General features: G+C 38.8%; 1 protein-coding gene across 4 annotated transcripts in view; it reads right to left on the minus strand.

The window, feature by feature from the left end:
- atrx (ATRX chromatin remodeler) overlaps positions 1-16,320 on the minus strand; it is a 238,029-nt gene that overhangs the window by 62,900 nt on the left and 158,809 nt on the right. For all 4 annotated transcript variants that reach the window (XM_043704988.2, XM_043704986.2, XM_087991918.1 and 1 more), the window contains 5 exons: positions 14,732-14,859; positions 7,898-7,986; positions 6,184-6,350; positions 5,598-5,751; positions 2,922-3,022 (listed from right to left, as the gene is read on the minus strand). In XM_043704988.2, the coding sequence (XP_043560923.2) occupies positions 2,922-3,022; positions 5,598-5,751; positions 6,184-6,350; positions 7,898-7,986; positions 14,732-14,859 (639 nt within the window). The remainder of the gene's footprint in view (positions 1-2,921; positions 3,023-5,597; positions 5,752-6,183; positions 6,351-7,897; positions 7,987-14,731; positions 14,860-16,320) is intronic.

Raw genomic sequence — 16,320 nt, forward strand, 5'->3', positions numbered from 1 at the left:
GCAGTTAGAATTTTATGCATGTTGGACATAAGAAAAAGGAGAGAAGACTTGATGAAAAGCTAGAAATTGTGTAAGGTCCACATGCTTATGTGCCAAAGGCATGTGGAGTTACACCACAAATCAGCCATGATTGCATTGAATAGCAGAACAGGCTCCAGGGGCTGCATAACATACTTCTATTCCTATGTTCTTAACAGCCACAAAACAAATCAATCAAGTTAACTGAATGCTAGCTTTGTATCTTAACATTAGACAAGGAAGTAAAAGTCATACTTCTATTATGCAAAGTTCTAGACCAATTTTGGGAGGAGTACCTCAGGCTAGTTATGGCTGGCCTTGGTGAGAGTATAGTGTACACCTACAGGATGATTAAGACTAAATAACAGAAGACATTATAAAAACTGAGTTCACATTCCTTGGAGTTCACAGATTTCAGGGAGAATTTGAAACTGTCAAAATATTACGAAAAATTGATGATGTAATTGGGAAGAAATTAATTCCCCAGTTTCATTATCTAGAATGGGGCACTGTCTAAAACTTGGAACTAGAAAGGTTGCAGAAATTTGGAAATCTCTTCCACTGGTACTTCTTTTTGTAAAGCAATGTTTTATTTAAACCTAGTGGTTTTGTTCAAAACCTTGAGATATGGGCTGAAGGTATGTGGAGTTCAACCAGAGTTCGCTGACTAGTAGTTGAGAGTGTGGTGCTGGAAAAGCACAACAGGAATTCCTGATGAAGGGCTTATGCCTGACCTGCTGTGCTTTTCCAGTAACACTCTGGACTCTCATCTCCAGCATCTGCAGTCCTCACTTTCTCTTCTTTGAAGAGTGAACAAACTCAAGGGATTTAATCACCAATCCTATTCTTATGGTGCTAGGAAAGGCAGATCATAGTTTATACAAACTGTGGGTGAGTCTAAGAAGCATTATCCAATCAAGTTTCACCAAAGCCTTACAAAGTGTTTTACATTACTAACTTACCACATACAATTGATAACACACGGCAGCATTATGATCTCAGCTAATGTCAGTAATGGACAAAGTCAGATGCCAGACTGAAATCTGGCTTGATAATCTTTTTTTAAATACAAAATTGTTTTTCACTGAAAACAAACATACAATGCTGCAGATTTGATTTTAACAATAAAATAAAAATTGAAAAATAAAATAGAACAAATCAATTTATAACAACTGAAATTTTGAAAGAGCAAAAATACAATCCTGATAGCACTTTTCAGAATCAAATACTAGACAGACTTTGCCTCTCTATCATAAGTTTAGCTTAACAGTTTCTTTCAATTCCCAGTCAGGAGAGTTTGGTAGCCTTTTCCTGGATTCATACACAACTAACTTTAAACTTCCTCAGTTTCAAATAACCCCTTCAGGGCTCTAACCAAACATCTCAGGTCTGAAAATTTCAAACTAAAATCTTTACACTCAGGTAGCCTGTTTGGAAGTAACTCATTTTTTTCCCAAAAATCTATTTTGTACATCTAACTTAAAATTAGAATTTTTATGAACTGAAAATACGAGCTTTCCAAATTGTTCTTACCTCAAGCAATAGCTAAATCCTGTTACTTCGAAACAGTAAGCATTTGTGCATTAATTTGCTTAGTCTGTCCATTCATAAATCTCTCCCACAATGGAAACAAATTCCCATCACTACCACAAGGACACACACTCATATATTAGTTTATTAAAAGGAAGTCATGGCTTGAAAACTACAGACATTAAATCCCCCCGAATACAAATGGAAGGCGATTTGACACCCAGTCAAAATCTACAATCCAGAATAAATTTATATAATGGAACATTACAGTGCAGTACAGGCCCTTTGGCCCTCAATGTTGCGCCAACCTGTGAAACCAATCCGAAACCCATCTAAACTACACTATTCCATTCTTCTCCACATGCCTATTCAATTACCATTTAAATGCCCTTAAAGTTGGCGAGTCTACTATTGTTGCAGGCACTGCATTCCACACCCGTACTACTACGAGCAAAGAAACCACCTCCGACTTCTGTCCTATATTTATCACTCCTCAATTTAAAACTATGTCCCCTTGCGCTAGCCATCACCATCAGAGGAAAAAGGCTCTCTGTCCACCCTATCTAACCCTGATTATCTTGTACGTCTCAATTAAGTCACCTCTCAACTTTCTTCTCTCTAACAAAAACAGCCTCAAGTCCCTCAGCCTTTTCTCGTAATTAAACTGCACACCTCACATTACTGTAACTAATGCTTGAAATTTGCCCATTCCGTCATACTTAAATGGAAGCTCTCAAGCAAAAGAAGAAAATATCATGATTTGGAGATGCCGGTGTTGGACTGAAGTGTACAAAGTTAAATCACAACACCAGGTTATAGTCCAACAACCACCTGATGTAGGAGCAGCACTCCGAAACCTAATGCTTCCAATTAAACCTGTTGGACTATAACCTGGTGTTGTGTAAGAAAATATCAAATCTCTAGGTTAAAAGCTAGTGCTTAAGGTAAGGTAAAGGTTGTCATCATCTTATCAGGTCACAGGACTGCACTCTTAGTAGAGAGGGAGGGGCAAATGATGGTGGCTTAACTCAAGGATCACAACATCTTAGGCAAGGGGAGTGGGAGAGAAGGAGAATCTTTCATGTCATGAGCAGAAACACAACAAACGAGAAAGTATAAAACATGAACCAAAGTGGATGTCAAATAAAATACTGAAGCACTGACACATGAAAGTTTAACTCAACACAATTGCCCAGGAAGCACATCTTCAATATCAGTCCCAAATGTAATCTTATGTCTTATTCTAAAGAAATAAAATTTCTCGATTAATAGTTTAATTCCACAATTCTGAATACAAAATTCAAGCCAGCCCAAAGGATTACATGCATGGCATCTAAACTCTAATTCAAGAGAACAATGAATTTAAAATTTACCTTTATAAATCTCAGATTTATCTTCTGACTTTTCTTTGTTTGCCATCTCCAGAAAGTCTTCAATTAAATCCAATGATATAAGGGATTGGCTGAATACAAGTCTGAAATTGGATACACATATGTTATGAAATTCAACAAAAATGCCAACACTACTCAGTTCAATAGGAAATTGTGACTGTATGCCATTTTTTGAGGGTACAGGATAGATGGGAAGAGAAGAAAGAAAAGCTTTAGCACAGTCTGATTTGAGTGATGCTTCTGGAAACCTGCCGGTAATAATGCTTTCCTGCTCTATTTTACTGAATAGGTTTGGCACCTTAGGCAAACAGAATGTTGTATCAAGCAACATACTATAATCTTTACTGCCACCAATAACTCATTTGTCATGACTGCTTTTAAAATCATTTCAAATAAACATGACTTGAACTTCAATTTAGACAATTAGTCATAGAGGTATACAGCAAGGAAACAGACCCTTTGGTCCAACTCGTCCATGCTGACCAGATATCCTAAACTAATCTAGTCCCAATATTTGGCCAGTAATTCTAGCTTATTCAGTCTCTCAAATAGCTCAAACCTTCCATTTCCGGCAACATCTTTTCTGAACCCTCTCAAGTTTAATAATATCTTCCCTGTAACAGGGAGACCAGAATTGAATGCAGTATTCTATAAGTGGCCTAAACAATTCCTGTACATCCGCAACATGACAAGCCCAGTTCCTATACTCAATGCACTGCACAATGAAGGCAAGCATGCCAGACGCCTTCTTCACCACCTTGGCTCCCTACAACTCCACGTTCAAGGAATTATGTACCTGCAGCCTTAGGTTCCTTTGCTCAGCAACACTCCTCAGGGCCCTACCATTAATTATATAAGCCATGCCCTGGTTTGCCACAACAAAATAGTCAAAACATTAGACAAGGCAATATGTATAATAGCTGCAATTTTACAAAGAACTCAATCTATAAACATGCATTCAATTAACCCACAGGGAAAAGCAGCATGATTTTCAACCCTAAAAGCTGGACCAAATAAATTGCAACTAAATTGATTCAAAAGGTTGGAAACTGCACAACTTAATCTTATGGCTAGGGACCTGAGGTTCAGGACAGACTGTCACTTGAGCATTGTTGCTGCTGCCCGAGAACATGCTCTGACAAAGTCTTCACCAGCCCATGATGTATAGTGTCACATCATCCCAAAATAATCCATCTTGGGACGTAAGGTGCTAAAATGAACAGTCATCTGGTTTCTCTTAGATTATATGGAACAGCCATCAATAACCTTCATTACTTCAAGGTAGGTAAGACATTTCCATCACCAGTCCAAAGAATGGAAACTGAGGGCCATCGTACTACATTTTTAATGAATTCAGTAGGTACAAAAATGTACAGAAAATCCAGATGCACTTGGAAGACAGTAAACTGTTGCACATCTTGAAACTTGCAAAGGACTCAAAAGGTTTAATTACTGAGCTCACATTAAACCAATATGCAAAAATATAAATGTCATCATTCTGTTGAAATAAAATGGCCAAGAAAGACACTGAACAGAACTAGTCCATACATGTTTCCATTCTTGAAATTTTCAGAAAAATAGTTGACCTAATGAAGCAGACTACAAATTTTTGATCCTTATTCTAATTGACTCTAATCTGTTAAATACTGCTGCATGATATTAGACATATCCCTATACATTTACATTGAAATATATCCTCTTTTACGGTCCCCCAGTATCCCAACTGGATATTGGTAGCGCAGTTAGAAATGTGAATTTCAGTAGGTATACACTGGACATTTTCCATTAACCTTGATGTAAACAAACAGTATGAAAGCAATTTTCACTCTCTTTTCGATGTTTTTGCAATTGTAGTTAAATCCTTAGATATCCCCATCCCCACTGCATCAAGTTGTTTGTTTGGCAATTTAACTTTTTCGACACAGAAATTCCTAACAAATTAACATATACAAGGTAATGTTAGAAGGAACCCTGATTAATGCAGTCTGAATTGTTAAGGATTAACAGAACTCTTTCCCAACTAAATGCACCAAAAATTTAGGAAGTGTTCAAAGTTAACATGGGTTATAAGAACTTTCATAGCTGAAGTGCAGTGGCATTAAAACAAATTGCAATTAATTGATGCTTTTCTCAAAAGCAACTCAAGGCAGGCAAGATGGCAGTGCCAACATGGTAGGTAGTGATCGGGCTTGTGAGCTCGTTCACTTCAGCCAGCCGCATTTTTTTCTCTCTCTCTCTCTCTCCCCCTTTTCATTCTCCTTCTTTCCCCTCATCTTCTGATGTCAAGGGGAAGTCTTGTGGGAGGCATCAGTTGCAGCGGTGGCAGTACCTGGAGTGGGGACTCATAACAGCAAGATTGCTGCAGCGGAGGCCAGAGCAGGGAGGACTGCGGTATGCCTGAAATGTGGACTCTTGGCTGGGTTAACATTCCTGTACCCAGAGCAGGGACTGCTTGAGACCCTGCAGAAGGCCCAGGACATGTGGGGATTTGAAGACCTTTTGTACAGAAGATGAATTCTATTTATGTAATTTTTTTTTGTAATTCAAAATGCCACCGGTTTGTAGAGCCAAAATACTTTTCACTATCTTTCTAGATATATGCGACAATTAGTAACTCAAAAACCTCTCCTTAAACCAAGAAAAAAAATGTCAACTCACACTTTTTCTGCAATTGCTTCACACATGTATAGAATTTCAAACAAAAGGGCCATTTTCCCAGAATGCTGCAATATTTCTGCATCAGCATCTGTGATGAACTCTTTGTACCAATCTGCGGCTGGGCTACCTGGATTGGAACCAGTAGAAGGCTTTGCTGTCAGGAATGAGACGGGGGGGGGGGGGGGGGGGGGGAAGGGAAGAAACATCAGACATCGCATAGAACGGCATTAATACAATACAAGCCATGAAACAGTACATTTATAATTACATAAATTTTATTCATAAATACAACATTAACCACACTACTGGTTAGGAAACAGATCATTACATTGCAACACTCAAGTTCCAGCTCGTTTTAGGAATATCAGTTAAAAAAAAAGGAATACAGAATGACTATGATCGGCCAGTTCTGTGGCAGTTAAAAATAAACCACATCAAAGCAACTGTAATAACATAAATGCACTAAAAGGTGTTATGCATTAAACGTAATGCCCTTTGCAAAATGTACACAGTATGGATTATGTGGATTATTCAAAAATGCAAATAGAAAAATATGAACAAGCCCAATAAAGAATTAAATTTCTACCATCATCTGCTTTTGCAGCACTGGACTCTGCAGGTTTCTCTTCTGTACTTCCTTCTCCTCCACCACGCGATCTTGAATTCCAAACTTTGATAACCTCCACATCATTGTCACTGCCACTCTCCTTTGAGCTGCTTTCATCTTTCTTTCCACGCTTTTTTCTCTTTTTACTAAAATTAATAGGTTTAGATGTAATTTTTCTCAATGTTACAACTACTTCCTGCAACTGTTCCACTCTGTTGACAATCTCATGTAAACAGCCGAGTCTAAGCCATCAATGGCAATACAAAAATGTAAATTAATTAAGCTGATATTAGTTATTTTGTTGCCCAACAGTTTAAAAAAAAAAGGAAATGAATGATTTAATGTCAAATCTTACCAACAGTCTTGAGACAATTAATGTGAGACAATTAATAAATCAAATCAAATTTAAACTAATGCATGTATTTAAAAGGCCATTTGGAGTATGATTGTCCCATTCATGCCGATGGTTGTGAAATTATAATAGTATTCTATTCCAAAAGTGAATCACATTTGCTCCCAACACTAATGTCACAATGTGGAATGAAAAAGTACAATTCGTAGGAAAAGCCCATTCACCACTTTGTGGTGGGGAGGAATGTGCTAGAATCAATTCCTGCAATCAAGATTCATACATTCTGATGAAGTTTTTATCTTGCACTTATTAAGACAATTCACATGAATGCTAATTCAAAAGGGAAAGCCAACAGTTTTACCAATACATTCACAAAGATCTCAACAGAAACTCCCAGTGTGGTTAGAATATGGAACTTGCTCCCACAATATTGACTTGAAGTGTACAGTATATAGGAAAGGGGGAAAACGGATAAGCAAAGACTCTTCATAACTCAGTTGGCCTTTTGCCCACCCCCCTTCTCATCCTGGCCAGCTCTCTCTAATGCAAAGGGAAAATTATACACTGTAAACTTTTGACTAGTGAAGGTGATTTCACAAAATGCAAATTTAATATTCAATTATTCACTGTTCAGTATTTCAGGATTAGAATAACTCCAGGAATAATGTGGAAATAAAGCTCTAACAAAATTTAATTATGACTGACAGAAGTACAAAGAGCACCTAAACATTGCCCATTGCCCCAAGTGACTTTCAAAGAGGCTGGAAACAAACAAGTGGAGTAAAAACAAATTGCTGGAGAAACTCAGCAGGTCAGGCAGCATCTCTGGGAAGAAAAGTGTTAATGTTTCAAGTCCAGTGACTCTTCACAGACACTGCTGAGTTTCTGTTTTTGTTTCAGATCTCCAGTTTCCACAGTTTTTGTTTCATTAATGCAAACAAGTGGAATTTTTTCCCCCAACATATTACTAGTTGCCTCACAATTGATATAAACAAATCTCCCAACTCAAAACCACACTGTTTCAAGACTGTACATAAAAGTAATGAAAAAGGATTGAAATGCCAAATCTGCATTCAGCTGATGAATGAAAACATACCATTCTTGGTGTTTCAATCACATATATCCTCAGCCTCATTTGTTATATGAGGGGGTTGAATGTTAGAATTACAACAGTAGATGATGGAAGGAGACAGAGTTATGTTGCACTACAACATTATGTAGTAGTAAATCGTTGGTAAACAATTTTCCATATATTTATGTACAAGAAACAACTTTTATGTCTTTACACAATACATTATAACCCATTCTTTCAGCCAACATAGTAAAAAAAAAGACAAAAACCTTTTCTCATCTTCAGAGGAAAGACTCATTGAGGTTTCGTCTGAGTCTGATGCAATGAATTCATCCATACTATCCTCATCAAAGTATCCCTAAAATGGAGAGAGATTAATAATCTACTGTTGCACATGACATTCATTTTGCTTCAAGTTATCATCACTGAAGTGTAATGCAAATAAATATAGCCATTGCATGACTTTCCAATCAACTTCAACAGGGTATGGACAATACACCTTCCCAAGGACTGCAAAAGGCCAAAAAGTGACAGGTCACCACCACCACCTCCTCCAGGCAATTAGGATGGATGATAAATGCTGGTCTAGCCAATGTCACATTTATCTCTTGAATGAGTAAAACTTTTTTCGCATTGTATAATAAAGGCTGTAGGGAGAAACCTGGAAAATATAGACCTATGAGTTTGACATCAATGATGGGTAAGTTGTTGGAGGTGATTCTAAAAGACAGGATTTACATTTATTTGGAGGGCAAGGATTGGTTAGGGATAGCCAGCATGGCCTTGTGAAAGGAAAATCGCGATTTACAAACTTGATTGAATTTTGAATGTGGTAACCAAAAAGATTGAAAGCAAATTGGTAGACATTGTTTATTTGGATTTTAGGAAAGTCTTTGACAAGGTTCTGCATGGTAGACTAATTATTAAAGTTCGGTCACACTGTATTCAAAGTGAACTTACCAACTGGATATATAATTGGTCTAATGGCAAGAGACAGATTGGTGGTAGAAGTTGCTTTTCAGAGTGGAGGTCTTTCATCAATAATGTTTCACAGGGATAGGTTCTAGGTCCTCTTTTGTTTATCATTTACATAAATAATTTGAATGAGAGTACAGTGGAACCTTGATTATCTGAACACCGATGGGGGGGGGCACTATTGCGTTTGGTTAATCAATTAAATGCCTTTACTTGGGGGCTCAGAGATTTTAAAGTCTGCTCCCAGTTCAGGAACACGCAGCACACAGCGTGTTAGACCCTGCCCCCAACCCCATCCAACACACCCCCGCCCCCTCTCCAGGGCAACCGGACTGTACACCAACAAGACTGCTACTGCTGCAGTTGTCTATGTGAGGTAAGTCTCCAAATAGCGCGCACATGTGCGCATACACACACACAAACATCTTTTTGACAGGTTCCACCTTTGCCCTGTACAGCACAATGTTGGAGAGATTATGTGGGGGAAGGGGGGTGGTGGTTTAGGGTACACCACCGTGTAGAACTCTAGGGAAAGTGTGGAGAGAGAGAGAGGGCGGGCAGTCAGTCATTTGGAGACGGTGCTTGTTTAATCACTGTAAACAAAAGACGCGCTCACTGTTGGAATCACGTCTTTGATGTAAAATTTCCATCGGGACCTCGAGATCTCTTTCGGATAATCGGTATTCGGATAATCGAAGTTCCTTTGTATGGGGGCATGGTTAGCAAGTTTGTAGATGTCACCAAAATTGGTGGCATAGTGAACAGTAAAGAAGATTATCTAAGATTACAAAGAGACCTTGATCAATTGGGTAATAGACTGAAGACTAACACGAAGTTTAATTTGGATAAATGTGAGGCATTGCATTTTGGTAAAACAAACCAGGGCAGACCTTACACAGTTAATGGCAGGGTACTGGGTAGTGTTGTAGAATGGAAACACTTCTGCGTTGAGGCACATAATTTTTTAAAATTTGCATCTTGCCAAGATGGCGTTTGGGGCCTTCTTCACTCAGACCTGTAAGCATAGAGGTTGGGACATCATGTCAATTTTGTACAGGACACTGGTAAGGCCTCTTCTGCAGTTTTTGTCACTCTGCTGTAGAAAGGATATTGTTAAACTGGGAAGGGTTCAGAGAAGATTTACCAGAATGGCACCAGGAATGGAGGTTTTGTGATGTAAAAATAGACCAGAAAGACTGGGACATTTTTCATTGGAGTGAAAAATACTGAGGGGTGGCCTCATTGCGATTTATAAAATCATGAGGGACATAGCTAAGGTGAATGACAAGGGACTTTTCTGTGGATGGGGAAGGTCAAAATTAAGAGTTTTGTTTAAGGCGAGAGACGTAAGATTTAAAAAAGACAAGGGGGAACTAACTGTCAGAGAAAGTGGTGGATGCAAGCACAGTTATGACTTTTAAACGACATTTGAATAAATTCATGAATAAAAAGAAGTTTGGAGGGTTATGGGCCAAACACAGGCAGGTGGGCCCAGTTTAGCTCAGGAACATGGTCAGCATGGACTGCTTGGATCGAAGGGTCTGTTTCCATGCTGCATGACTCCAAGACTATGACTTCTTTAAATCAGAACTAGCAAATAAACCGAAGATTTCATTATTTAAAAAAGTAGAAATCACTTGCATTAAAGGGTTTTTTAAAGAAACAAATATAGCCTATAAATTCCAGAGATGCAACATAATGCTGAAGTTAACAAAGCATCCAATTCCTATTTGGACAAGGCACAGTTTGTAGAAAATTGGTTATTTCAAAGATACAATGTCTGGAGAGCAAAACAAAAATCAAATATATTAATCATATAACCTTGCTATTTTAAAATGGAGAGAATCCAGTCTACTGACCATTCAAGGCAAAGGCCAAGACCAAGGACACTGTCATATATTTTATTCCACTTAACATCCAGATTCAATTTAATGAGGTTTGGTAGTTACTTTACATTTACAAGCCTTTTTTTTTGAGCAGCAGATTTGAATTAGATGGTGAAATTCATATCTCTCAAATGATCCTGAAAGCATGACAGCCACCAGTGAAGTGAGGAGGGGAAGAAATGCAAGAAGTGCCCTTAGAACAAAATTGTTACCTGTACTATTTATCTCTCAGGAAAACTACAGCTTTTGCCGAATCTAATGAACGAACTGGTCTGCTCCAGGGTACAGCTAAATTTTAAAATTGCAGGTGCCAATGAGTGTCAAGAGCTATTCGACCACAAAACCATACAATACCGGAGCAGAATTAGGCCATTCGCCGAGTCTGCTCCATTGTTCAATTATGGCTGATAGGGTTCTCAATCCCATTCTCCTCCTCCTCCCCAGAACCTTTGGTTCCCCTTACCAATCAAGGACCTATCTATTTCAGTCCTAAAGACACACAATGACTTGGCCTTCACAGTCTCCTGCAGCACTGAGTTCCATAGATTGACTACACCTTCTGGCTGAAGAAATTCTTCCTCATCTCTGTTCTGAAGGGCTGTTCCTTCACTCCGAGGCTACTTCGTTGGGTCCTAGTCTCTCCTACTAGTGGAAACTACTTCTCCACGTTGACTATATCAGGCCTCTCAGTATTCTCTAAATTTCAATGAGATTTCTCCTTCCTCCCCACCCACACCCGTTCTTCTAAACTCCATCAGATGTAGACCCAGGTCCTCAACTGTTCCTTGTATGACAAGCCCTTCATTCTCAGGACAGTTCTTGTAAAGCTCTTCTGGACTCCTTGCATAGCCAGCAAATTCATTCTTAGATACAGAGCCTAAAACTGCTCTCAAAGTTCCAAACACAGTCTAATCTACAGCCTGGGCAGTACATCCCTGTTCTTGTATTCGAACTCTCTCAAAATGTGCTCTTGTAGTAGCTCTCTCAAAATGAATACTTGCATTACATTTGCCTTCTTAACTGCCAACCAAATCTGCATGCTGACCTTGAGGATTCTGAGAACTAGGACTCCAATTTCCCTTTGTGCTTCAGATTTTCACAGCATTTCTCCTTGTAGAAAATAATCTATATCCATATTCTTCCTAACAAAGAGCATAACCTCATGCTTTCCCATGTTATATTCCATCTCACACTTTTATGCTCACTTCGTAGCTTGTCCAAGTGCATCTGCAGCCTCCCTCATTCCACAATACTATCTGCCCCTACACCAATCTTTGCATCATCTGCAAACTTAGAAACAATGCTCTCAGTTCCTTCATCCAGATTGTTAACGTGTAATGTGAATAGATGTGGTCCCAACACTCAACCTGTGAAACTCCACTAGTCACCAGCTGCCATCCTGGAAAAGACTCCTTTATCCCTACTCTTTGCCTTCTGCCAGTCAGCCTACCTTCTTATCCATGTCAGTACCTTGCCCTCAACACCACAGATTCTTACTTACAGTATCATCACTGGACTGTTAATTCTGAGACTGAGGTAATTTTCTGGGGATCCAGGTTTGAGGTCAGGCTAATGGACCCATAATATCCCATCTCTGGTCTCTTCACTTCTCAAACGAGGTTGTTACATTAGACATTTTCAAATACACTGGGATTCTGCACAACTCCAATGATTCCTAAAAGATCAGCACCCCATGCCTCTATAATCTCCGTAGCTATCTTCTTCAGAACCCTGGGTGTAGTCCAAGTCATTCGGGTGATTCACCTACCTTCAGCTTCCCCAGCACTTTCTCCATAATGATGTTCACAACTCTCACCTTTGCCCCGTCACTCTCAAAGGTCTGGTATGCTGCTGGTGTGTTCCATGAAGACTGATGCAAAGTATGTATTTAGTTCCTGTTATTTGTTCCTCATTACTACTTCTGTAGCCTCAATTCCCAGTGGTCCAATGTCCACTCCTATCTCTCTTACCTTTTATATATCTAAAAAAAACACTCTTCCAATCTTCTTTCATATTACTAAATAGCTTGTCTTCATATTTTATCTCCTCCATCACATATTGCTTTTTTAAATAAAATTGTCCTCTGCTGGTTTTTAAAGGCTTCCCACTAATCTTCATACCATTGTTTACATTATACTGTCCCTGACCTCCCTTGTCAGCCACAATTACCTAGTCTTCCCCTTAGTATGCCTTTTTTTCCCTTAGGCTGAATGTCTCCTGTACTTCTCAAATTACTCCCCAGAAATTCCTCCAATTGCTGTTCAGTCATCTTCCCTGCTAGGCTCTCCTTCCAATCAACTGTGGCCAGCTCCTCCCTCATATCTACAGTTACCTTTAATCAATTGTAGTACCATAACATTGGATTCCAACTTCTCACTCTCAAACTGCAGGGTGAATTCTATCATATTATGGTAACTGCCCCCTTGGTGTTCCTTAACCTTAAGCTCCCAAATCAAGTCTGCCTCATAACATCACTACATCGAGAGTGGCCTGTTCCTTAGTGGGCTCTACCGGAAGCTGCTCCAAAAAAAAATCTCATGGACATACCACAAATTCCTTTCCTTGGAATCTGCTACCAACTTTATTTAGCAGTCCACCTGCATATTGAAGTCCCCCATGATTATTGTAATAGTGCCTTGCCTATCACATGAATTATTTTCTGCCCCACATCCTGACTACTGCGAGGTGGCATGTACGTAACTGCCATTAGGGAGATTTTTTCCTTTCCTATTAAACTAACATTATCTCCCAGCAGGTAGGAGTGATACTTCAAACTGAAAATAATCCCTCCAACAGACCAAAATTTAACTTTCCATACGTGAAGTGTTTGTAGTCTTGACAGCAAGTTACATGTTTTTAAAATAGAAACAGAAAACACTGCAAACTGATCGAATCTGTGGGGAGAAGCGTTAACGCTTCAGATCAATGACCTTTCATCAGAAAAGTTAATGGACTTGAACCTTCAACTTGGTTCCCCTTCACATGAGAACTTCCAGATTGGTTTTTACTGTCAACTCAGTTTTGATTATGTTGTGTTCTTCATTTACATGCTTCATTTGATTGAATACTGCTGAATGATGCAATGTTTATTAATCACCAAATGAATTAGAAGTAAAATTAAATAGCTGCAAAGGAAAAGTATTTATTCGTGAGTTTAAATTGTTTTCCTGTAAATTTGTGAATAGTTTTATTAAAACAAATTAACTTTCGGCAATAAAGATATATATTTTTAAAAATCAGTTAAAGATTTGACTTCTGGCCACTATCTTCAAAAGACATAGCTATAGCCAGACAGGACAAGCGATTCACAAGCATAAGGATTTATAGCATTAGAGATACACATTCAGTCCATCACAGCTAGAGTCATGGTCACTGTACGCCCTTATGAGATCTACAAATGGGTATTGAGAGCAAATATTCAAATTAGTCCATTCTAAGAACATGGTCAACTTACTAAATGGAGTGGGCTTCCAGTGCAATGATTTTCAAAGTACTGTAAAAGACTGCAAACTCAGTTTGCATTTGAAATTCCATTTTTTTTTACTGGTTTGAGTGATTTCAGCCAAATTTACCTAAAGATAGTCAAAAAATAATAGCATCTCTAGGCCATTCTAAACATCATTGATGGGTTTCTGATGTTACTGTTTAAGTTACTAAACCCAAATGCTAATGAAAGCAGATAACCAACACCGGCATTTTTTCCCCCAACACCACTTTTAAATGTCTGCTGCGATGTTGCAAGATTAATTCCATTCAAACCAGAAAGATTCATGGGTTAACTGAAACATATGACCACCAACTGTCTTATGTAATTGATTTGTTCTTTTTAAAAAAACTTCAGCCAAAATCGTTATCCATCAGAATATTTTACATAAAATTGAAATAGTTAATATTCACTTTCCCCCCCATTCAAAGGATTAAGGCTTCACTCATTCCTAATTGCCTAAAGAGTTAAAAGTCAAACATATTGCTGTGGGTCTGTGTCACAGGTAGGCCAGACTTGGTAAAGATGACGGCTTCCTTCCTCAAAAGGACATTATGTGAATCACTGGAACTTTCCCTGACAAGTGGAAACATATTCGTGGTCATCATTAGGTAATTAATTCCAGATTTTTATTGAATTCAAATTCCACATTTGCCATGGCAGGATTTGAACCCGGTTCTTCAGAACATTATCTGGGTCTCTGGATTAACAGTCCAATAATATCACTAGGCCTTTGCCTCCCTATTAATTTACAGTACCTTGTTTTCTTTGCTAATATAGTCCAACTGCAGGCACCAAGGATGGGTCCATATCCTGCTCAGCATCTGGAAATCTTGGAAGAGTCTTGTTCCTGTCTTCCCCCTTCCACCTTCATTAGTCCCCACTCCTGAAAGTAAAAGCTGTAACCTTGAGATTGAGAAATCTTGTACACTCCTTTGAAGAGGTAAGAAAGCTAGTTTACCTCAAAATGTTTTCAGCTTTAGCAAAAATAACATCCAGCTAAGCAGTTAGACAAAGCCTTTTGTAACATGCACATATTAATCTGTTAACCGATAGTGGTATTCAAGTACAAAATATTTTAAAGTAAGACTATTTTCATAAGAAAACCAACAACTCATTCAATAAGAAAAATTTTTAAAATCCTATACTGATCTTGTATCCTGTATTTCTGTATCGCAAACTTCAGAATGAGAAAGCTGAGAAGCTAGGTATTACTACAGAGATTTCAGTAATGACACTTTAGTGTAACACTGAGGGAATGATGCTTTATAAGAGCTGCCATCTTTCAGGTAAGACGAGTGGCTCTTCTAGGCTTCAAAAGGCTAGATTTCCCATTTGATTACATGCATGTGCACTTGCCTCCTTAAGCTATGACATTGAATAAGTGTGAATGTGGGAACTCCTGAGGTAGGCAATCTGCATCTCTACCACCTCTAGAGTGGCTGGTCTTAAAAGGACAGCTGAACATTTCACTAAAAAAGCCATATCGACACATTTGAGTCCCAACTTGAAGGGGTTAGGGAGTGAGGGTGTGCACGTGCTCAAATTAGAGCTATCTTTAATGACAAAGTTAAAAATCACACAACACCATTCTACAGTCCAACAGGTTTATCTGGATTTATAAGCTTTCACAGCATTGCTCCTTCATCAGATAACTGGTGAGGCAGGATCATAGGACACAGAATTTATAATAAAGATCAAAGTATCATAAGATTGATGCAATGTATTGAACAAACCTAGATTGCTGACAAGTGTGCAGCCTGCATTTGATTTGGGACAGCACGATGGCTCATTGGTTAGCACTGTTGCCTCACAGCACTAGGATCCCAGGTTCGATTCCAGCCTCGGGCGACTGTCTGTGTGGAGTTTGCACATTGTCCCCATATCTGCGTAGGTTTCCTCTGGGTGCTCCAGTTTCCTCCCACAATCCAAAAATGTGCAGGTCAGGTGAATTAGCCATGCTAAATTGCCCATCGTGTTAGGTGCATGAGCCAGAGGGAAATGGGACTGGGTGGGTTACTCTTCGGAGTGTCGGTGCGGACTTGTTGGGCCGAAGGGCCTGTTTCCACACTGTAGGTAATCTAATCTGATTAATATGTAAATCCCAGAACTTCAAGTCACATTCCCAAAACAACTAAAGGTTTTGTATTAAAAAAAGTGACATCTCCGCTCAGACAATGCAGTAAAGGTGGGAGATTAGATCTTGTCTGTATTCCAACCTTGAGTCAGACCGGTTCTATTTCCAAAGAAGGAATTTATAAAATGCCACCCGGACTGTCTGCCTACAGATTGTGAACTTTTTGAACAAAATAGAATGATCTGCAAATACAAATTCACCCACAGACTT

The sequence above is a fragment of the Chiloscyllium plagiosum genome, unplaced genomic scaffold (assembly GCF_037043375.1).
Source record: "Chiloscyllium plagiosum isolate Xiang-an unplaced genomic scaffold, Cpla_swu_hap1 HiC_scaffold_11, whole genome shotgun sequence".
Taxonomy (NCBI): domain Eukaryota; kingdom Metazoa; phylum Chordata; class Chondrichthyes; order Orectolobiformes; family Hemiscylliidae; genus Chiloscyllium; species Chiloscyllium plagiosum.